The sequence below is a fragment of the Urocitellus parryii genome, chromosome 10 (genome assembly GCF_045843805.1).
Source record: "Urocitellus parryii isolate mUroPar1 chromosome 10, mUroPar1.hap1, whole genome shotgun sequence".
Classification (NCBI taxonomy): Eukaryota; Metazoa; Chordata; class Mammalia; order Rodentia; family Sciuridae; genus Urocitellus; species Urocitellus parryii.
The window spans coordinates 22,370,868-22,395,990 of NC_135540.1; the positions used below are offsets into that span (position 1 = coordinate 22,370,868).

At 38.6% G+C, this 25,123-nt stretch overlaps 1 protein-coding gene across 1 annotated transcript in view; it reads left to right on the top strand.

Annotated features, from left to right (window-relative positions):
- Positions 1-25,123, top strand: part of Arhgap10 (Rho GTPase activating protein 10) — a 302,252-nt gene that overhangs the window by 130,104 nt on the left and 147,025 nt on the right. The window contains exons 11-13 of the mRNA XM_026392727.2: positions 19,026-19,107; positions 21,493-21,538; positions 24,530-24,595. Coding sequence (XP_026248512.1) covers positions 19,026-19,107; positions 21,493-21,538; positions 24,530-24,595 — 194 coding nt within the window. The remainder of the gene's footprint in view (positions 1-19,025; positions 19,108-21,492; positions 21,539-24,529; positions 24,596-25,123) is intronic.

Genomic DNA, 25,123 nt, shown 5'->3' on the forward strand with positions numbered 1-25,123 from the left:
GGAGATTCACTCCATATTATACCTATAGCTGACTTTTAGGTGCCAGTGCTATGAATCTTGTGTCTTATTTAATCTTGAGCATCTCTCTGTCAGGTGGCTATTATTGTTTCCATTTTTTTTTCTTTTTTTTTTTTTTGGTGAGAAACTGTGGCAGAATGGTCAAGCTATTGAGTGGGAGAGCTGACTTTTTTTTTTTTTTTTTAACCATTTTAAAAAAATCTATTTGTGCCTCCAATTGTTTTGGGGCAGAGTATGGGGGATTGAGCTCAGCCTATTTTGTATTTTATTTAGAGACAGGATCTCACTGAGTTGCTTAGTGCCTTGCTTTTGCTGAGGTTGGCTTTCAACTCACAATCCTCCTGCCTCAGCCTCCCAAGCTGCTGGGGTTACAGGCATGTGACACTGTGCCTGGAAAGAGCCGAGTTTTGAGCCTCTGTACTGCCTCAGAGGCTGAGCTCTTAGCCACTATGACATGGACCTCAGCAGATCAGTGATGAGGATGCTTCTGAATCCTTGGCCAAGGTGAGCAGGCAGCATGCTGCAGGAGGTGAACCTGGTTTGTTTTGAAAGCAGGTACTCCTAGTTCTTCATACATTGTCTCAATGTGACTTGTGGTTTTTTTGCCCAGCCCTGTATCTTCTGGGAGACCAGGATTATGTCAGATGCTTTGTAGCAACCCCGATCCTTATTTTGATTGTACCTCGGGAAGGTTGGGGTTACTTTGTGGTTATTTTCGAAAATAAAGGATAATACTGCAAGAAGATTCTTAGAACTGGGGAGGAAGGAACTTACAGGTCATCTGTTCTAGCAGTTTTTGAACTGCTATATAGGGAGATTGTCATTTCAAATGAAATTTTACAATATAAATATTGTAAAATACTCAACAAAAAGTAAATATATTAAACTATATATTTAAAAGCTGTGACTATATTAAACAAAAAAGTTCCCTTATGGAGGGAGAGGCCCTGGGCCCCACCCTCTGGGTTTTCTTTGTCTTGTGGATTTGTAATTTATTTCTACTGAGACCCAGACCACCTTTCTGGGAACTCCTGGCCAGGGGACCTAGTCCAGTCTGTGTTTGAAGAGAGGCATGCTGAAGATCTGGTGTCTCGGTTGATCATTTGGGATTATTTGGAGTCAAGGAATGAGACTCAGTTCAGGCCAAGGGAGTAGTTATATGTGGAGTCTTGAAACAGAGAAGGATGAGACCTGCGTGAGGTCCCCAGAGGCACCCAGCCTCACTGGAGCAGAGCCACGGAGAGTGGGAGAGAAGGTGAGGCTTGACAAGGGGCAAGGACCTGAGGTTGAAGCTTTCCAGCTTAATCGGTGCAGTTTTAAGCAGACAGCAAGTGGCATGTTTGGATTTCTCAAAGCTAGCTCTGGCAAAGCAGAGAAAGGTTTGGAGATGCCAAGAATGGAGAACGTTGGGTAAGTGGGTAAGATGAGAGGGTCGTGGTTGGTGTGGCCGTGGGAACAGAAGCTGCAGGGTCGGTGCAAGGTTTAGAGGTGACTGGGTGCAGGAGTGGAGGGGAAGCGTCCTGCCTTGAGCAACTTGATGGGCTCACTTACTGACATGGAATAAAGCCTGGATTGAGGAGAAGGAAGATAATGAACTCGGATTTGGTGATGTTGAGTTAGCTTGCTGTGGGTCACTGAAAAGAAACCCGGTAGGGAACGGAGTGCAGTTCTTACTGCTACCCTAGTGTTTGACCTAGCCTTCACCTTCAATCTCCTGAAACTCATCTATTTTTTGACTTCTAGAACAGTGATACTGGGGTTCTCTTTACATTTCTTGGTCTTCTGCTTCAATTATTGCTTCTTAAACATTATTTTTCTATGGTTGTCTTTTCTTTCCCTATTTTACCTATCTTACCTATCTTATCTATCTATCCATCCATCCATCCATTGATTCATCCCTTCTCATGGTTTTACCTCCTCAAATCTCTCTATCTGTAATTTTTTTTCTGTGTTTTGAACTGCTTGTGGAATCTCTAGTTCCTTGTATGGTCATCTCCAGTTCTTCCCTTCTAAAAATTCTTGATAATTTCAGTATCATTTTAGAGGATCCTCTTCATGATGCCCAGACTCCTCTCCTTCAGTGACCTCAACCACTCTTGCCATAACGAATCCTTTGTTCTTAAATCTTGTTATTATAGTGACTACATTCTCTTGCCAGTCTTGATCACAAGCCTTTCTTTTTCTGACACCACCTTCTATCCCTCCCTGATTTCTTTTTTTCTAGTAAGTACCCTTAAATTCCCCAATAAAGGCCTCAAGTGAACTGATCTTGCCATGACTTAGCCCTCATGTCTCCAGACTCCTAACTAGTTTAACGCTTAAAGCCAGTCCCCAGTTGCTCCCTTTTCGGGGCCCTCGACTCCACTGTCCTTTCCTTCTAGGCTATACTTGTTGCACAGCCCCAACTTGAGTAGGTTCAGTTTCGTCTGTTCTCCTTCTAAAGACACGTTCTACCGTGTTCACTGGGTCCCTTCCGATTCATGCCCACTGGCCTGAAGGCCCTCAGTGCTACCCTGTGCGTGTTTTCTTAGTTCCTTCATTCTCCTAGTGAACCAATGTTTCGTTTTTCTTTCTCTGAGCGTCTGGCACTGCCTGCCTTTCCTGAAGACTATGTCCTATCTTCTTTATGAAGAGAGAAGTGCTAAGGCGCCCCTTGCTGCCGTGTAACCCACCTCCACCATCAGTGCAGACATCCTGCCTACTGTCCCTTACTGTGTGAACTGCCTGTGCTCCTGAGGCCAAGCTTCTGTTCTGTTCTGTTCTTCCCACTCCCTCTTCCTGTCCTCTTCCTGTTGCCCCACAGTATTTCTCAAGCACCTTTCGTTAACATTGGTTTGGCCTCCCATAACATACAAAATTCTGTTATTTCATTCATCTTTTTTTTTTTAGATTTATTTTTATATAGTTGGTCACAATACCTTTATTTTACGTATATTTATGTGGTGCTAAGGATCAAACCCAGGGCCTTGCATGTGCAAGGCAAGCCCTCTACCACTGAGCCACAACCCCAGCCCTATTTCATCCATCTTTAGAAAAGCAAAACCTACTACCACCATCATTAATGAACTACCCCTGCCTTTCATGGGACCCATTTCTTTTGTTCTGTATGGAGCAGGAAGTATTGAAAAACCAATCGTATCTGCAGCTCAGCTTTTCTCCTGTTATCTTTTGAGCTCTCTCAAGTCAGGCCTCCACCTCTCCTGAGGTCATCAGTGGGCTCCATGTTGTTGTTTCAAACAGTGAATTCTCTGCGCTCGTGCTCTTCCTGACAGCAATCTGGCACGCCCATTGCATTCTCCTCCAGGATACATCATGTTACTTAGTTCAAGGATATTGCACTGTTTTTTCTCCCACTTAATGTCTTTTGCATTTTTTGTATTACTTCACCAGGTCCTCATTTCCTAGACCTCTTGATGTTGGAGTTCTCTAGGCTCTGTCCTTGGGACTCTTCTCTCCTTATGTTTCCTTATGATCTTGCCTCTCGTATTTTTTTAAGGCTATTTCATGTTTATTTAATTTTGTAGATCTGCATGCAATTGATGAATCCTGGGTACCCTTTACCCAGTTTCCCCCAATGGTAACCTCTTGAAAAACTGGAGTATAACATCATATTCAGGGTATTAATATTCTTACAGTGAAGACACAGAACATTTTCACTTACCCCAAGGGTCCCTCAAGTTGTTATTATATTTTTATGGGTTTATTTTTTTAACTTTTTCTTTTTTACTTTTTAAAAAATATTTTAGTTTTTGGGTCACTGTGACCAAAATATCAGAGTGGAGAAATTTGGAGGAAGGACAGTTTATCTTGGCTCCCTGTTTCAGAGTTTCAGTCCCCACTTGGCTAACTTCATAGTTCTGGGTCCAAAACAAGGCAGAAAACCATCATGATGAAAGGGCATGTCGGAGGAAAACAGTCCAGGATGTGGCCGCTATGAAGCAGAGAGAACTCCACTCACCAAGGCAAAATATAACTCCCAAAGGCATACCCCAATAACCTACTTCCTTTAGACATACCCTTCATTTACTGCCCAGTTAATCCATACCCAATGGACCAATCCACTGAATAGGTTATATGTCTCATAATCTAATAATTTCACATCTGAAAATGTTTTTCTTGCCTCAAACATTAGCTTTTGAAGGATGCCTCATTCCTAAACCTTAACAATGAATGCATATTAGTTATACAAATCAATGGGGCTGACTGTGGCATTTCTGTGCATGCATATATCATGTTTTGATCATATCCTTTATCCTATCACCCACTCTGATTTATCCCTCTCTTGCCCATCTTCCTGGTCCCCTTCCACTTTCCTACTAGTCTCTTCACTACTTTAAGGTCTTTTTTTAAAAAATTCTAGATCCTACCTGTGAAAGAAAACATTTGATACTATCTTTCTGTGCCTTAGCCTCATTCACACAGTGATAACTCCAAAATTCATTATCTATTCCCCGAACTCCAGGTTCTTATATCCAGCTGCTTACTCAGTCTTCCCCTGGGATGTTTAATAGGCATTTCAAACAGTCAATGAATTGGGGGACTTTGTTTTTTCTAAATTTTCCAAGGGGTTTTATTTTTTTGTGGTGCTGGAGAAGGAACCAGGGCCTCATGCATATTAGGCAAGTGCTCTACCACTGAGCTAAACCCCTAGTCCCCAGAATTTTGGGGGGTATACAAATTTAGTATTACATATGTGTATCATCAAAATATGTATGTGTATATACATATACATATATGTATACATATACATATTGGCTAACTTCATAGCTTTGGGTCCAAAGCAAAATGTATGCTTTGTTATAAATTTATTTTAATTGGGTATATATGACAGCAGCATGCATTTTGACTCATTGTATACAATTGCAGCACAACTTTTCATTTTTCTGATTGTACATGATGTAGCATCACACCATATGTGCAGTCGTACAAGTACCAAGGGTAATAATGTCCATCACATTCCACCACCTCTCCTGCCCCCATACCCCTTCTCCTCTTCTCCCTTCCCTTTGCCCAGTCTATCTCCCCTACCCCCATATTATGGATCAGTATCCACTTACAGTACATTTGGCCTTTCGTTTTTTGGGATTAGCTTACTTCACTTAGCATGATAATCTCCAACTCCATCCATTTACCTGCAAATGCGATAATTTTATTCTCAATGCTGAGTAATATTCCATTGTGTGTACATTCCACAGTTTCTTTATCCATTCATCTGTTGAAGGGCACCTAGGTTGCTTCCACAGTTTAGCTCTTGTGAATTGAGCTACTATAAACATTGATGTGGCTATGTCCCTGTAGTATGCTGTTTTTAAGTCCTTCGGGTATAGATTGAGGAGTGGGATTGTTGGGTTAAATGGTGGTTCCATTCCAAGTTTTCTAAGAAATCTCCATAGTGATTGCACCAATTTGCAGTCCTATCAGCAATGTATGAAAATACATGTTTTTTGCCGGGTGCAGTGGTGCATGCCTGTAATCTCAGTGGCTTGGGAGACTAAGGCAGGAGGACCACAAGTTCAAAGCCAGCATCAACAAAAGCAAGGTAACATGCAACTGAGACCCTATCTTTAAATAAAATACAAAATAGGGCTGGGATGTGGCTCAGTGGTTGAGTGCCCCCGAGTTCAATTCCCTGGTACCTAAAACAAAACAAAAACAAGCTTTTTTGTCTAGTCTTTTCTAAAGCTTTAGCTTGGAAAATTATTTGTAATGTTCATAGTATATCATATGAGTCTTAAGAATTAAGCTTTTAAAAATAATTGCAGGTTATTTTAAATTTTCATTTCTAAACGGGAATATATCTATTTGTGTTAGCTCTTACCAGTGGATAGTATTTGCCAGGGGAAGAGGTTCCCTTTGTTGGTGGGCAGTAGCCCCCCCCACCTATCTGTGTTACTCACTTGTGGAACAAAAACTAGTGGGATTAGGATGAGGGGGTGAATGTACATTGAGGTCTTGAATTCTGGAGCTTGAAGGCATTAATTAGAAGTATAAATGAGATGGTCTCTTACCTGTTTTCCTGGTTCCTGGCCATTGTAGACTACTAGGAATTATAAGCAAGTTATTCTTTGTGTATTAGATATGAATTCCATGGGAATAGAAAGCCTATCTCATGTTGCATTGCTGGGTACTATAGTACCAAATATAGTGCTTTATATATGGTGGGCATTCACCAAATTTGTACTGGATTAAATGTAATTGAAGTGTTGCTTAGAAGTCATAGAACTGGGATTAGATTCAATCAAGCAACTGTCAGTCAGCTGTACTTTTTCTATTACACTGGTACAGTGAGTTCCAGTGTTTGCATTCTGCCTGGGGGTGTGTGTGGATATTGTAAATGTGTTTATATGGAGTTCCTATTGGGATCCTATTGTGTAGCAGTTTCAAAGTTGCTGACATAGATTTAGTATAAATAGTGTCCTCTTGCCAAGTGTAGTTTTTACTTTTTATTATAAGAAGAATAGTCAGGTAGCATTGTGATGGTAGGTGATACAAACAAGCTGCAGAGTGGAGCCTGGACTCCATCTGATCTGTATAGATGTTAAGAGCATTTACTTAATTGTGGCATCGTTCAGATCAGGTTTGGCTGCGCATAACAGAAAAAGTCAATATTGTTTAACGAATGTCAGAATTTATTTTTTCACTTGTGTGGGAAGCTGGAGTTGGCCAGGTCAGGGTTGATGTAAGCTTTTCAGTGTCACATCTTGGCTTCCTGTTGCACATGGTTCACCTTCCCGGGTACCTCAGGTTCAAGATGCCTGCTCCCATTTATTGTGGAGTGTCATCTTTTGCTGTAGGGACACTTTCCAGAGATTGCAGATGCGACTTTTGTTCATACTACTGGCTTGAATAGAGTTTTACCTAGTTACATAGGAGGCTTTTAATTCTTAGGTTAGAGAATCTGCCTTATTTCTAGCATCTATGTGCTGTTGTAATCCTTATGACTGAGACCAAAGGGGATCATGACTCATAGGGAACAGGGTGGAGACTAACTGGCCATCATTGCTTTTTATCAATTCTTAGATGGATATGTGCTTCACGCTTTCCCCTCGTTTCACTAAAAGGTAACCGAATATTTGCTTAGCTAAAAGGCAGCATTTAAGAACACATGCTAAGGACACAGTAAAAAAAAAAATGTAGATCACAAATTTACAGAATGGGAGAAAGTACTTGAAAATCGTGTTTGTTAAGGGACTTATTTTCAAATATATAAAGAACTCAACTGAATAATAAAAAGACACATTAAAATTTTAAATGGGCAAAAGATGTGAAGTGGACCTTTCTCCAAAGAAAATATACAGTGGCAGATAAGCACTTGGAAGATGTTTAATATCAAAAAAGTAAAAAGCCAGCTGGTAACAAGTGTTGGCAAGGATCTGGAAAAATTATAACCCCCATACACTGAAGGCGGAAATTTAAAATGGCATACCTGCTTTGGAAAACGGGTTGGCAGTTCTTCAGAAAGTTAAACATAACTTCATTATTTGACTCAGAAATTCGACCACTAGATAGCTATATGAGAGAAGTGACAATGTGTGTCTATGCAAAAATGTGTACATGTGACCCTGGGGGTGTAGCTCAATGTTTGAGTGCTTGACTACCATGTGTGGCCCTGGGTTCAATCCCCAGTGCTACGAACAAAACAAAAACAAAAGCATACCAAAACACATGTACATAAATGGTCATAGATGCATTATTCTTAACAACCAAAAGGTGGAAACAACCCAATGTCTGTATGCTAATTAATGGATCACTATGAAATATCCATATGATGAAAATGATTTAGCAATTAAAAAGAAGTAGTATGTGCTATAACGTGATCATCCTTGAGAACATAAACATATTGATTCCATTTATATGAAATGTTTAGAACAGGCATATCTGTTATAATAAGACAGTAAATTGATGGCTTCTTGCATTGGGGGTTTGGAGAGGGATGGGGAGCAATGGCTAATGAATATGGGTGTCTTCTTGGGGTGAAACAAGTATTCTGTAGTTGATTTTGGTGATGATTACACAAGTCTGTTAATATATGAAAAGCTGTTGAATCACACACTTTAAGTGAGTCAGTTTTGTGGTATGAATTATAACTTACTAAGTTTCTTAAAAAAAGGAATACTGCTACAAATAAATTCTTGCGATCACTAAAATAAGGGTCTTAAGTGACTATAAATATCCACCACTTAATGCCAGCCACATTTCAAATACCATGGGCAGCAAAGTGATCATGTCCCTCATTTTAGGTTGGGGAAATATTTTGTAGTATCTTGTATACATAGTATCTTTGTGTATAGAAACATATAGTCGTTCTGGCATGGTGAACTGTAGTCTGTAAAGAGAGATACCTTTCCTGGAGGGTGATATTTCACACCCCAACAGTGTTGTTATGTAATGTGCCCTTAGCTTCTTTGGCATGCTTGCCACATGCCACATTGAGCTGTGACCCCCACACATTTGCTTGATAAATAATTAACATTCTGTGAAGTTCTCCCACACATCACATTTAGGTTCTGCTTAAAGAAAATGCTTCCCATTTGCTCTCATTAATCTGACATTTTAAATATTACATGTGGTGTGATTTTGCCTAGTTCTAGGGTGTCTCTCTTGAAAGGCTGGCAAGATGCTTGCTTTGGTAATTTACCCATTTAGAGTTTCATGATGATGAGGGGGAGGGGGAGATACTCCTGTATCTGAAGTACTAGGTGTTGTAGAGTGCTTTTGTGCCAATCATGTGCTTGGCATCTGTGTGATGCTGTCCTGTTTCTCGAAGTAAAATAGTAAGTTGAGAGCCTAGTGCTTCAGAAGCCCATGCAGTTAGACTGAGTAATCATGCAAGTGTTTATGTAAGACATTAACTAGAAAAAATATGTATTTTATAGTGCATCTCATTGAGGCAACTAAACAATTGATTGTGTTTGGCCCTGAGCATGCAAGAATAAACCAATAATTAAAAGGTGTGACCTTAGGGGAACTGCAGAGTAGGAAGGTTGATAAGCGAGTTGGTTCAGAAGTCCAAGGTGCCATGGGAGCAGAGAAGCATTAGGGAGCGGGTGGCAAAGTGCTAGAGAAAGTGATTTTTAAATTCTCTTTTCAAGAACGATATTATGTCATATTCAGGAAAATGGATGGAACTGGGAGCATTATTTATGTTAAGCAAAATAAGCCAGCCTCAGAAAGCAAGGGTCATATGTTGTCTCTTATTTATGGTATCTAGTGAGGGGGAAAAGAAAGGTAGGGGAACCTCATGAAAATAGAAACAGGACCAGTAGAGTAGAGGAAGGGTACTGGAGGGGCAAAAGAGGAGATCCTGGGGAAACTGACCAAATTATGTCAAGTGCATAATGTATGGATATGTCACAACGAATTCTATTTTCTGTATTTGTAGTAGCACCATGAAAAGAAGGATAAAAAGAGGAGGGAAGAAAAAAATCAACTTTCTTCATTTTGTTTTTTTGTGCAGTGCTAGGAATTAGACCCTGGGCCTCAGGCATGATCTGTACCACTTGCTGTATCCCAGGTCCCTAAACTGATTCCTGAAGATTAGGTAACAGATTAGGAACTTGGAGGATGGCAGGCCCAGGACATAAGAATAACAGAAAATCTTGGGAAAACCAGTTGAGAGAATTTGTCGAATCAAAAGTTCTCAACTGTGGGTGACTTTCTCACAGTAGTGATGGGGGTGGACATTTGGCAGTATCTAGAGACACTTAACTCTGATAATAGTGTAGGGTTTGGAGGAGGGTAGGCAGCTGCTCCTGACACCCAATGGCCAGAGGCCCACCATGCTGTTAAGTAGCCTACAACGCACTGGACAGCCTCCCATGACAAAGTGCCCTCTGGTCCAGCATCGAGTAGTGCCACTGCTGAGGAGTCCTATGTTGAAGCATTGGATGAGACAAAGATTACCCAAAATGTTTGTGGAATTGAATTTACAAATGTTTCATGTAAATATATGTATGAGGTGTATATTTCAATTTAAAAAGTGTACCAGTAGCTTGACTTGGGTATGGTGTAGGCAGTGAAGCAAAGCAAACGTGAAGGGCTCTTGGTAGCTCTATCCTCTCAGAAATGGTGAGTCATATGCGAGGGCTTGGGTTCTATCCTGTACTGCCAAATAAGTAAATAGATAAATAAAATAAAATTCTGATTCCAGCTTTGAGAGAATAGGTAAGGGAATTATTTTTAAAGACTTAAAATTGGTAAAACATGGAGTAGGTAGAGTTAGAATCATTTCCTGTATATATGCTTTTGTGTTTTTCATAGTGTTGTGTTGAAAGCCTCATTTTGAATTGGTTCTGATTTAAATGGAAATCTGAATTGACATTGATATGAATTTATTTTTCAAAAGTGTGCTGAAGACCACTTCATTGTGGATTGTTTGTATTTTTGTGAATAAAACTGGAATAAATCATTTAGTGCAAGTGTTTTGTGGACACACATTCTCATGTGTCTTGGGTAAATACCTGAAGTAGGATTTGCTGGGTTGATAGTATATGTATATTTGACATTTTAGGAAATCAATTTTCCAAAGTAGTTGTACTTTGCCTTCAAATACTACTGTTTGATTATGTTAATATTTTTTTTCATTTAAGCCAATCATAACTAATGATGTTGAACACTTTTGCATGTGCAATTGGACATTTATGGTTTCTTTCGTGAAGTAGCTAGTCAAATCTTGTACCATTTAAAAAAAATTGTGTTGATTGTCTTTTTGCTAATTCTAGGAATTCTTTAATTATTTGGTATATAAATCCTTCATCAGGTATATTAAATTGCAAATATTTGATCTAAGGGTTGCCTATTTTCTTTTTAAATTACCTGTTTCTTAACAATGTCTTTTGATGAGAAAGAGGTCTTAATTTTGATGGAATTTATTAATTCAAAACAATTTGCTAGAGGTTTTTTGCTCTAAAAAATGTATACTCCAAGGTTCTGAAGAATATTTCCCATGTTGTCTAACAAAAGAACTAATGACTTACAAAGACTTTTTTGAGGGAGTTGTTCTGTATGAGGATTAAGATTTGTTTTTCTGTATAGATACCCAGTATTTCCAGTCCCACTTATTGATAGACTTTAATTGTCAAAAATAATTTTGCTATATAAGTGTATGTTTATTTCTAAATAATCTAGTTTTCTTTGCCTATCTTTTTTGCAAATTCCACACTATCATGATTATTGTGGCTTTTGGTATAAGTTCTCTGTTGTTTTTAAAATTGTTATTGTAGATCTTTTATGTATGTTCCCATGTAAAATTTAGAATTATTTCATTCCTGTAAAAAAACAACACAGAAAACAGAAACCAAAAAGCCCTAAACTGACAATTCAGTATAATAAGTATAAAGCTGTAGGATTCATGAGCATGGTGTTCCATTGGGTCAGAGCTTTAGTTTTTCTCAGAACTGTCTTAGAATTTTCAGCATAGATGTTATGGGCCTTGTTTGTAAATTTTCCTATTTTTTTTATGTTTCCAGATATCAATTTTAAAAGACGCTTGTTGAACATTTCATTTTCCAGCTGATCACTGTTAACATATAGAATGTAGTTGGCTTAATGTTGCTAAGTTCACTTATTAACTCCAGCAGTTTCTTTAGGATTTTTAAACATGCACAGTGATATCATATGTGAATAGACAGCTTTATTTCTTTCTTACACTGGCTAATTCCTCTCATGAAATATTGAGTAGAAGTGTTGATATGACATATTTTGCCTTATTCTTGATCTTAGGGGAGAAGCACTCATTATTGCACAGTTGAACATGACATTAGTTCAAAATGGTTTGTAGATGCCTTTTTAATATCATGGAAATTTGTTAATTCCCAATTTAAATTGTGAGTAGGTTTGAATTTTAATGGAATATTTTTCAATGGCTGTAGAAATGATCATCTATTTTTCTTTAATTTGTCAATTAGTGAAGTATTTTTTTTCCATTGGCACATTATAATTACACATAACTGTGGTCTTTGTTATAATGTATTCATATGTGCACACAAATGGTATAATCTGATCATTTTCATTTCTCAGTACCTCCCCTTCCCCTTCCTGTCCTCCTCTTAATCCCCTTCTTCTATTCTACTGGTTTCCCTTTTTTTTTTAATTTGTTCTAATTAGTTATACCTAGCACTGGAATGCATTTTGACACATTGTACACAAATGAAACCCAACTTCTCATTCCTCTGTATGTGGTGCAGAGTCACACGGGAAGTGTAATCATACACATATAAAGGGTAATAATGTCTCTTATTTTACTGTCCTTCCTGTCCCCACAGCCCCTCCCCTCTCCCCTCCCCCACTCCCCCCTCTTCCCTCCCCCTCTCCCTTCACTCCCCTCCCCTCACTCCCCTCCCCTCCCCTCCCCTCCCCTCTACATAATCTAAGGTTTCTTCATTCTTCCCTATGGGCCCCACCCCTGTATGAATGGGCATAAGCTTATCAGAGACAACATTGGACCTTTGGCTTTTGGGGATTAGTTTATTTCACTTAGCCTGATATTCTCTAGTTCCACCCGTTTGCCTGCAGATGCCATAATTTCATTCTTCTTTAAGGCTGAATAATATTCCATTGTGTATATGTACCACATTTTCTTTATCTATTCATCTGTTGAAGGGCATCTAGGTTGGTTCCGTAGTTTAGCTATTGTGAATTAAACTGTTATGAACATTGATGTGGCTACATCACTGTAGTATGCTGATTTTAAGTCTTTTGGGTATAGACCAGAGAGTGGATAGCTGGGTCAGATGATGGTTTCATTCCAAGTTTTCTGAGGTATCTCCATACTTCTTTCCAGAGTGGATGTACCAACTTGCAGTGCCACAGCAATGTATGACTGTACCTTTTCCCCCACATCCTCATCAACACTTATTGATGCTGTTTTTTTTTTTTTTTTTTTTTTTTAAGAAAAAGGAAAAAGATTTATTGCTTTGCTAGCAAAGGAGAAACATAGGGGACTCCTGTACTAAAGGCTTGTATTCTTGATAATTGCCATTTTTGCTGGAGTGAGATGCCCTACACTTTAAAATTTTTATTAAAATTCCTGTTCTCTTTGTCTTTGTTACAGCTCTAAGACGAAAGCAGCTATGAGTGTGTGTGTGTGTGTGTGTGTGTGTGTGTGTGTGTGTGTGTGTTTACACATTCTCTACAAGATGTGGCTTGTAGCTTCCTGGATTTTGGTTCACTAGGGCTTTTTTTTGTTGTTTTGCATTTTCAACTCCTTGTATTTAAAGAATACTGATTTTTATAGATTTCTCCATCTTGTTCTTATAGTTACGAGGAGAGCAGTTTTCTACATTCTGAGCAGAAACAGAAGTTCTCCAATGATTAATTGAGTTCACTCTGATTGGAACATGTAATGCTGCTTCTGACTGTCTTACGGCCCACTTGCCCAATTTGTAACATCTTTTTGGTGGACATAAAAAAAGTTAAAGACTTTCACTCTGAGTAAAATTGGGCAGATATCTTGATCACCTCTGGAAAATGATTCCTGGATTCTAGCACCACCACCCCCGCCCCCTCCCAAGCCCTTATGAGAAACTGATTTCCTTTCCACTACCACATTTCTTTAACCTTTCAAAGTCCTCTGTTTGGCTTCATGATAACCTTTAGTACAGGACTTGTAACATGTTGGTTTGGTCTTTTCCTTTTCAGCATTCCTCTTAGAAAAACATCAGAGTTTTCCTGATTGTTACTGTCATAAGTTTTGGTAGCTACATTTTAGTTTGTTTCTCTTGTTACATCTTCTCTATTTATGATAATGTCTCCTCATACTTGTGGATGGTTCTCTCTACTTGTATCTGTTTTTTTCTGTATTTTAAACTCAGTGACCTATTAAGTGAAATACAAGGGAAACATACCATGCATGGGTGTTGACAAAATCGTAAAAATGCAGTTGGAACGAATAATGGATATGGGGTAAAATGTAGAATCTAGACAATAGCTGCTGAGACTCCTTCTCATACCAGGGCCTAAGATAGTGCCTGGTATATATACTGTATGTTGTTGTTGTTACTATTTGATGAATGACTGAAAAGAGGTTGAGATGCTGATTTAAGAACAACAAAATGGGGGCTGGGGCTGTAGCTCAGTGGTAGAGTACTCGTCTCTCATGTGTGAGACACTGGGTTTGATCCTCAGCCCCACATAAAAATAAAGATACCGTAGGTTCATCTACAACTACTTATATATTTATATATATCTCCCACAAGAAAATGAGCCAGGTGTGATGGCACATGCCTGTAATCTCAGCTGCTTGGGAGGCTGAGGCAAGGAGGATCATGGGTTCAAAGCCAGCCTCAGCAACTTAGTGAGGCCCTAAGCAACTCAGGGAGACCCTCTCTCTAAATAAAATATGAAAGAGGGTGGGGTGCTGGGAAGGTAGCTCAGTGGTTAAGCACCCTGGGTTCAATCCCTAATACCAAATAAAACAAAACCCAAACGAATGAAACAAAAGAAAATGTTTATCATAACTGTTTCTTTCTGCAGATTTCAATCCCAACCCTAAACTCCGCAGATAACAAACTTGCTTGGCAGTTTGTTTTTACTTGGTTCATTTTTTTCCTTCCTGAGACTTATGCTATTAGACCGTTGCCTCTGTATTCACCAAGAATCAGTTTTGACTTGCTGTGCATGGTGACTTAGTCAGAGCTAGTGCCTGGTGCATGGTAGTAGTTTGTTTGAAATGAGGTGTCAGATGAATCAGACAGGGCTATGTGCTTGGCCTAGGCAGTGCAACACAGCAGCAGGACTGGCTCCAGTAACCCCAAGTTAGACTTTTCCAATTCTAATCTAACTCTGCAGTCACTGATTTTGTCATCCTGGCTTCTCCATGAAATCAAGATGTAATGGCTTTTTCTTATTTATATGCAATAATCCAACGCGTGTTGTAAAATTTTCTGTTCTTTTTTTATCCTTATATTTGCCTTATTGTCTTATATTATTCATTAAATTTTATTAATAAAACATGTCTTAAGAGCTACAGCATTTTTATAGTACAGTTTAACAGAGATCCTGTTTCAGGTTGAGCATCTTTGATCTGAAATACTCCAGCCTCTTGTTGATGTTCATAGTTTCAAAATTTCTGTTTTTTTTTTTTTTTTTTTTTTTTTTTTTGGTGGTTCTGGGGATGAAACCCAGGGTCTCCTGCATGTTAAGTGTGTGCTCTACCCCCAGCCCTTTTTCTAATTTCAGATTTTCAGATTAAGGATGTTGACCTGGTAAAGTCCATGAAAGTATTCTGAATATTCCAAAAAGACTACAGTTTTAGAAACAGGCAGGGTTCCAACCTGTAATACTTCAGTTTCGAGAGGATTCAATGCTTCCTAATGTCTCATTTTGCTTCATGATATCCTAGCAATTGATGATTTTAAAAAAAGAAAAAAGAAACTTGAGAAATTTGAAATGACTAAGCCATGTTTGAATGCATGACGTGTTACTTTTCCCACGCTAATGTTTTAGAGATAGGGTTCAGTAAACAGGATGGAATGTGAACAAGTGTTGTGGTCGGATGGAAACCCAGCCTTATGTAATACTAGTAGCTGACCTCTTTAATGCAAGCCATGTGTCGCAAGTGCTGGCGTTCTGAAGAATGTGTAGCATGATAAATTAGTTCACAGAAGTGGAAGTGTTATGATACTGTTTGTCAAAATGTAAGCAAATAGGATTTTCTTCCCTTGTGAACAATCTGTTTCTATGTTTGCTGCTGTAGTTCACGAAGCACGCGGCAGCTCATGTTTGAGTCACTGGGCTTGGAGGCAAGGCTTATACTGATATTCACCTTTGTATGCCACTTTGGATTTATGCAGACAGAGTATGGCTCTTTGGCCTGAAATTTAACAATTAATCCCTACCCGTTGTGCTATCTATAATTCTAGTTCATAACTCTTTAAACTCTGACATTCAAAACTTCTTTCTTATGTTCCGAGTTACTAGAACCAGTCACTTTTCCATCTGCCCAACATCTCTGTTTGCTGCTCTGTGTGTAACTGGGTTAAGAATATCAAACTGCCTATCTGGAGCTGATACATCCCCTCACACATAGGGAAAGTTTTAGGAGAACACAGGTTTGAGAGTACAAGGAATTTCTTTAGGCCCATTGTCTGATACTATGAGTATAAAATTTTTAAGTCCTTTTTTGCTACTGTTTTTGTCTTTCAGTGAACACCTTTACTATTTTACCAGTTGATGCTATGTAGTAGTTGATCTAGCATTTATACTTTATTTATTGATTGATTGGTACTGTGATTGAACCCAGAGGCTCTTAACCACTGAATCACATCCCCAGTCCTTTTTATATTTTTGAGACAGGGTCTCACTAAGGCTGAGTGGTCTTGCTAAGTTGCTGAGGTTGGCCTCAAATTTGTGACCCTCCTGCCTCAGCCTTCCGAGTCAGTGAGATTACAGTCCAGTGCCACCACGCCTGGCACTAAGCTTTATTGGAGTGACATCTTTCTTATTGATGCCTACAGCATGTAGAATCATTTCTGGAGTATTTTTCAAGCTCATCTTTTTTTAATTTCTGTTATTTTATTTCTTTCTAGTTTTCTAATATATCTATGCAGTTACTCTTGACTATGTTCCATGTATTCTCTACGCAGTAGCCAGAGTGTTTGTGTGCAGTTTTAATATGGTCATGCTTCCCTACTAAAAACCTTTAGTGGCCCTTAGGACAAACAAATCCTTAGCTATAGCTAAGGAGGCTCTGTGTGGCCGGACCTAGTAGCCTCTTGACGTTTCCATTCTCCACCTGTTTTATAGTTCTAGTGAGGAGGCTGGCTGTAGAGATTTCCTGTTTACCCCCTGCTTCCATGCTACATAGCCTCCCCTATAATCGGCACCCCCTCCACATCAGTTCATTCGTTACAGTTGATGACCTGCTTTGACACATCATGATCACACAAAGTCCATAATTTACATGAGGGGTCACTCTTAGGGTTGTACATTCTATGGGTTTGAAAAAATGTGTGATGACATGTATCTATTGCTGTAATGTCACATGGAGTGTTTTCTCTGTTCTCCTCTCCCACCCAGCCTCTGGCAACCACTGACCTTTTTACTATCTGTTTCTGTGTTTTCCAGAATTGTCGTACTATTGGACTCATACAGCCATTTCAGACTACCCTCTTTCACATGAGGTCACTTCATGGCTTTTCATGGTGTGATAGTGAATTTCTTTAGCATCGATTAATGTTCTATTGTCTGGATCTACTATAGTTTATTGACCTACTGAAGGACATCTTGGTTGCTTTCAAGTTTTAGCAATTATATATAAAACTGTGAGAAGCATCCTTGTGCAGGTTTTCTCAATGACTTTGGTAAATACTCTACCAAAGAATGTGATTTCTGGGTCCTATGATAGGAGTAGGTTTATTGTTATAAGAAACTACCAGACTCTTTCAAAGCATAAGTATCATTTTGCATTCCTACCAGCCACAAATAAAAGTTCCTGTTGTTCTGCCTTTTCCTCAGCATTTAACGTTTTCACTTTTTAAAATTTTGGACTTTCTAATTGGTATGTAGTGGTTATCTTATTTTAATTTTCATTTCCTTGATGACATGATGATGGGAAGCATTTTTCTTATGCTTATTTATCACTGTATATACACATGTATATATATATATATTGTATCACCCAATAACTCCATTTCTGGGAATATACTTAAAAGAATTTAGAGAAGCGACTTGAAAAGAGATTTGAATTCCAGTTTGGCCAGCCATGGCGGGGCAGGGAGGGGGGATACACACCTGTTATTCCAGCAGCTCAGGAGACTGAAGCAGAAAATTTTAAGTTCAGAGCCAGCCTCAGCAACTTTAGCAAGACCCTGTCTCTAAGTAAAAATAGAAAAAAGGGCTGGGGATGTGGTTCAGTAGTTAGATACCCCTGGATTCAATCTCCAGTACCAAAAACAAACAAAAAGAAACTGCACCCATTTTTTACAGTAACATTATTCACAAAACCAAAATGTAGAAGTAGCCAAAGTGTTCCTGGATATGACACTGGAGAAATAAAATGTGGCATATACACACAATGGAATATTAGCCTTAAAAAGGGGCAAAAATTCTGATGCATGTTCCAATGCAATGAGTCTTAAAGATGCTAAGTGACAGAAGCCAGTTATGAAAAGACACTTTATGATTCTACTTATGTGTGGTATCTGGAGTAGTCTAAATCATGAAGATTGAAAGTAGAATGGTGGCCTCTAGGGGCCAAGAAGATGGGGAATGGGACTTGGTGTTTAGTGGCTGTACAGAGCTTCAGTTCTACAGGATGGAACATTCTGGAGATGGATGGTGGCCACGGTTGCACAACAGCGTGAATGTACTTGATGCTACTTGTCTGTATGTGTAAAAATGGTTAAGACAGAAAATTTTATATGCAAAAATAAAACTTTTTAAATTTTCAAGAGAAATTGATAAATGCAAGATAAAAAACATTTTTAGAGTTGGATGGTTTCACAGTAATATGAATGTATTTAGTGCTTCTGACATTTTTTAATATAAATACACCAGAAATTTAAACTTCATAGTAAACTCTTAGGAAATTAGGAAGAGGTTTTTTGTTTTTGTTTTGTTTTTTTGGGGTAGTGGATATTGAACCCAGGTACACTTAATCACTGAGCGACATTTCCAGCCCTTTTTGGAATTTTATTTAGAGTCAGTCTTACTGAGTTTCTTAGAGCCTTTTTACGTTGCTGAGGCTGGCTTTGAACTTGCAGTCCTCCTGCCTCAGTCTTCCCAGTCATTGAAATTATAGGCATGTGCCATTGTGCCCAGCTTTTTTTAAAATTTATTTAAAAATTCTTTTTAGATATTCCTGACAGTAGAGTGTATTTTGACGTATTGTACATAGAGTACAACTTATTCTAATCAGAATCCCGTTCTTGTGGTTTTTCATGATAGGGAATTATATTGGTTGTGTACTCATATATGAACATAGGAGAGTTATGTTGATTCATTCTACTGTCTTTAGGAAGTTTTGTCTTGTGCCCTCGGATAACCTGATTGTTCTTGGTGTCTTTCAGGCCTGGTGTTTCCTTGACCATGCAGGCGTTTTCAGAAGAGGAAAGGAAGCAGTGGTTGGAAGCTCTGGGTGGAAAAGAAGCTGTAAGAATAAACAATGGTTTAGCTTCATTTCAAAACCTGTAGTTTGACTGGTGTTCATTTTTATGTTATTTTTTGTTTTACAGTGTTTGTGGCAAGTTCCTTGCTGACACTGGTATTTGAATTCACTTTGGGAACATTCAGCCCTCTAGTAGTCTGGCATAGGGTGGCAGCAGCAAGCACAAGTCATTCAGTTTTATTTGACTTTTCTTGACTTTGCCACTCTGATTGGCTTTGAGAAGTCATCAAAATGCTCCATTTCTTCTTTTTGGATCAGATAGTCTTCTGAGTGAGCATGATGCACGGTTGCAATGCATTTTGTTATCCACTGAAATAATATGAGGCAACATTAACTGCTGTCATCATTTTGCTTGATTTAATAATTTATGCTTTATCCTATTGATTTATACAGGATTCAGCATTATGTAGCCTTATTCATGATGCTTTGAGGAATAAAGGTAGTGATACAGATCTACAGTCACCCAGGTTCAGTCTGTTGCCACTTTCGTTCAAGCACTACTGCTATTTTGGCAGATTGCTGGCCTTTTGGAGTTGATAATTTGGCAGATCATGAATTGCATTGGGAAATTGTTGAGGACAGTTGTTCTGTGGAAACACCATAGATCAATTCCAATAAGCTCTGCAGAAAGCATTATGGCTCTGTGTAAACTGCCAAAGCAGGTACCAGGTGAATGTATTGGAAAGCATTTTCTATTTCCAAAGGGTTTAGGAAAAAAGGAAAGAGCATGATTTGAAAAGTGGAAGTGGGTCTATACAGTACAAGGATGAAGATGTCTTATTTCATGCTAACAGAGAGTCTAGGCAATGGGAGCAATAATGAACATGGCAATCTTGATATGGATGTTAACTATTCACCATGTTGATGATTACTGAGATCCAAAGCAGGTTATGCTAATCATCTTTAGTCAAGGCAGTATACCGGAGAGAGGCTGTATGTCCGCAGATTCAAGAAGCACTTTGGAAAAGTGAGCTTGAATGACAGAAAGATTGTGTGGCTAAGTTGGTGAGAAGTCAGTCTTTCAAATGCAGTAAAACCTTGAACTTATATACTGTGTTGAGCAGTTAACAAAGGCAAATCTGCAGAAAGACAACATTCATCTCTGTATTTGTATGGGTAACACATAAGGTACTATATGTTTATTTTTGCAGCTGCAATATGCCTCGCAAATAATGGACCAGCAGCACTCTAGGAGGCTGCTCCAAATTACCATCTTACTATTTTGGATGTAATTTAAGTAAACACCAGATTTTAGAAATAGTGAAAAAATGAACTTCAACTTATTGGTTAGGATGCAGAAGATTTTTTTGTCCACTTGTCACTCTAAGACTGAGAATTACAAATTTACATACAACTTCAGTAACTTCATTAAGAACAGCAGCCCCTTTCTTATTTTTGCTCTTTTGGCACACCTGTGTGAGAGATGTTCCTTTCTGTTTATCATCGCATCTGAGCTCATAATAATAGCTTCAATAATAATGCTTTATCATTAACTGATAAAGCACCTCACTTTTTCTACATTCTCACAAGGAATACCAGATATGTGGTGTTCTCCCTACATGGACCAATTCTCTGACACCAGATGGGTGTCTTAGAAATGAATTCAATTTTGACACTACCAACCTGGAGTTACTGGTAGATCCCACAAATTAAGGGCTCAGTCTCACACATCTTTCTTGACTTGAAATAACAGGTATGAGTCTGGGCCACTTGGACTTCTGACCAACTGGTTGTAAATCGAGAATTCCCATGACCCCCTTCCTTGGGTTCAGTGATTGACTGGAGTGGCTAAACGATATTCAGGGTACAACAGCATATTTACTGTGTATTATAAAAGGTGCAACCCCAGAACAGCCTGGTGGAAGGGGTTGGGGTATGGTGGATCTGCAGAGCTTCCTTGACTCTGTGGGAACACCACCCTCCCAACACCTTGATGTGTTCACTAAACTGGAAGTTTACCAGATCTTTTTTTTCAGAGTATTTACAGAGTATTTACATAATCTCCACCTCATCCCCACCAATGAATGGGGACCAAAGTCCCAGCTCTTTAATCACTTGGGATGTCCTGTCCAGTCCCATCCTGAGGCTATATCCAGGTGCCATCTCCTATGTCACCTTATTTGTATAAACTCGGGTCCCATCAGAAAAGACTCCTTCTGAGTAACGGGACACTCCTATTAAGAAATCCCAAGGGTTCAGGATCTTTGTGCCACAAAGCGTGGTTGAAGACCAAATCCATTTCATGTTATATCTCATTAGCCAATATCAAATTTATGAGTATGTATTTTTCCCATGGTCCTAAGCATGCCAGCTTGAGTCACGTTTTACTGATTTGTTAAAAGTATTGTTTTCCCTTTCTCTTTTACTAGCTCTTCCACAGTTTCAATAGAGCCATCCTCCCGAGACCCGAAGGAAGTAAGTGCTAATTTATAAAAGTGACTGTTCTTTTCCCTTTTTCTCACATGAGTCGGTGTTCATTAGTGATGCCATTACTGTTGCTGGGGTGGGGGGTGGCTCTCTTTCTGGACCCTTTTTTAGCTCATCCTCTGTCTAGCCTATACCCTCTGTCTAGCCTATACCCTCTGTCTTATCCACTGAGGCCAACTGAAAGTGTTCTGGACTGCTGGAGCCTTCTTTCATCTTTTTTCATCTGAGAGTTTTTCTCTACGGTTCTCTTGGGCATTTATTCTTATAGTCATAAACAATTGCATAAGCATTTTAGGTGTGCATCCTCTAATCTGCTCTCTGAATTGCAAGATCATGTGATTAGGAGCTGTTTCTGAGGTCCATGTTTCCAGTCCTCTTCACCTTACCTTCTATCAATGTAAAAACAGAGTAATGATTTTTAGTCTCCAAAGAGTAATGATATTTACTTGGGAACAGCAGCGTACCACATGAGAATGTGCACACCACAGTAACTTGTGGCTGATTTTGAGGAAGTGGAGGCAAGGAGAAATTTTTAAATGCCAAAACAGGAAGGATTAGGTCAGATATTTTGAAGCAATAGTCCTTGATCACGAGGAGTGTGGTCCTTGTGGCACCAGCCTGACGTTGAACAGACAGGTATGCTTGTAGAAGTACTTTTTGAATTAAGTTGCCGTGGCCTCTCTGCAAGCCTGTGGTTCTGGCACAGTCTTCTGTGACAGTTGCTGTCAGGCAGTCATGCCTAAGAATTACTAACTTTTTTTGGTTAGAGTGGACAAATGATTCAATTTTGATTTTGGCAATTTTGCATTTCTCTCACACTTTAATATTATTTATCCTTACAGCCTCTGAGTGTGGGCTACAAAAATAGTCTACCATTATACCTCAGAAAATAGCAGCAACAAATGGACACTCAACACACTTACGTACTTTAGGACAGGGGTCTTCATGTGCATGGTATGTGTTAGAGGAAAATGAAGTACTGCCTAACTCTGTTAAATATTGAGATAAGACAAGAATATCAGATGTCCTGGGCTTTTTATGAGTTTACTTTTGATATATTTGGAGAAATTAAGGTTACACTGATCAGACGTCTACAGTTTGGAGATTCTTATTCAAAATAATCGTTATCAGTTGTGCCAATGCTTGAAGAAGATACCTGCTCTGGCCTGGCACAGGGCTTTGACAGGGGACCCTAGGAAGTAGCCCACCCACTGAAGCCCTTCAACCCCTCTCCCCACATCCCTTCCTTTGTCTGCTTTCCCTCCTTCCGTCCCCTCTTCCCTTTTCCCTTCTTATTCTCCCTTTTCCTCTTTTTCTTTTCTTGTGTGTCCTTTTTTAACTTAAACTTATTATAGAGAAGCTGAAACACATCTTGTGGTGGTGGGAGAGAAATATTTGCGTTTTTGTGAAACTCTGTGAATAGAAGGTTCCTGAACAGTAAACCATTGCTCAGTTTTCATCATTAACATTCTCCTCAAGCTTAGCCCCATGGATTTAAGTTTACATCCATAGATTGTTCTTGAATTCCTGCTGAGAGCGGGGGATTAGTGTTACACTTTCCTGGGTTCTAAATGCAGAGGCTCAGGGTGCCACTTTTCTTGATTTCATTTTTGAAACAAGAATTGGCTTTCATTAAGCTATACAAATATACCAGCTTAATCATAGGCAAGCATCTATATTAGAAAAGATAAAAAATTGTATTTTCAAAATAATCTGTTCTGCCACATGAACCATCTGTTTTTAGTCCATTATGAAAATAATAAAATATTATTTTAAAGGCTTGGAGATTGGTATAAAATATCAAATTTTTAAATCAAGCTCATTTTCCAAATAGTATTTTAAAAAAGCTTCTCTTAAAATTTTGCCTCCTGTGTTTACAAAAAAAAGTAGTTTGCGTCCCCTAAGTCTCAAATAACTTAAGATACCTCATTTGTATAGGTTTTTTCAACTAAGCTACTGTTAGAATTTTTGGCAAAATTCATCTTTTCTAGATAGCTTTCCTCATTTTATTTTCAACTGTTTAAAAGAAGTTACATTATATTATGAGCTTTTTAAAAAAATAAATTGGTGATAGATGTCCTATTGTTCCAGCAAGTGATCTTCAAAATAGTTAAGATTTTCATTTATATATTTACACAGGAAATAAATGGCCTTTAGGTTTTTTAAAACAATGGAATGAAAATTGAATTCAATTAAATATTTTTCTATTTTTATAAGGAACAGAAATATGATAAATACTTGTGCCCTCAATATTTAAAAAACAAGTTTCGAATTTGTTATATATGACAGCAGAATGCATTACAATTCATATTACACACATAGAGCACAATTTTTCATATCTCTGGTTGTATGCAAAGTATATTCACATCATTTGTGTCTTCCTACATGTACTTAGGGTAATGATGTCCATGTCAGTCCATCCTCATTTCTACCCCCATACCCCCTTCCTTTCCCTCCCACCCCTTTGCCCTATATAGAGTTTGTCTTATTCTTCCCAAGCTCTCCCTCCCAACCCTACTATGAATCAGCCTCCTTATATCAGAGAAAACATTTGGCATTTGGTTTGGGGGGATTTTCTAACTTCTCTTAGCATTTTATTTTCCAACTCCATCCATTTACCTGCAAATGCTATGATTTTATTCTCTTTTATTGCTGAACAATATTCCATTGTGTAAATATACCACATTTTCTTTATCCATTCATCTACTGCGGCTATAAACATTGATGTGGCTGTGCCCTTGTAGTATGCTATTTTTAAGTCTTTGTGTATAGACCGAGAAGAGGGATAGCTGGGTCAAATGGTGGTTCCATTCTCAGTTTTCCAAGGAGTCTCCATACTGCTTTCCATATTGGCTGCACCATTTTGCAGTCCCACTAGCAATGTATGAATGTGCCTTTTCCCCCACATCCTTGCCAATACTTACTGTTGTTTGTATTCTTAATAGCTTGTGCCTTCAATATTTTATCACTTTCTTTCAGATGCACAGTTGGATAAGATGGGTTTCACAATTCTCAGAAAGTGCATCAGTGCTGTTGAAACACGAGGTAATGTGAATCATTTTACTCATGAAAGGCTATAGGTATGTAAAAATCTAAAAGTCCATTTAAAATATGCATTGCATGGTTGAGTGTTATTGCATGAAATGTCTTCATACAGAATGCTCATGCCAGATATCAGTTATTTATATGACATATTTAATTCATTCTTACATGTTGTTTATTCCAGTCCTGTTTTGGATGACCTAGTGGGATGAAGCAGTGTCTTCACATTTTTCTGTCAAAACAGGTCTTTGTTATGAGTCCAGACTGCTACCTGTAAAATTAGAGTGTCAGATAATAAATGAAGACGAGCCGTTTTATGTTTTGGAAATTTGCCCATCAGTGATAACAACTCAAGGCACAGAAAGCGCCTTGCCCATACACTTACAGTGGTGATTCAGACTGATGGATCAGATTTTCATTTATTTCAAACTGTACTAAAGTTGAACTGACAAATTTGGTCATTTTCCTAGTGCTTTAAAAATTACTATAATTTTAATATTTCTCAGCATTCGTGTTTCTTTCCTGAGGTCC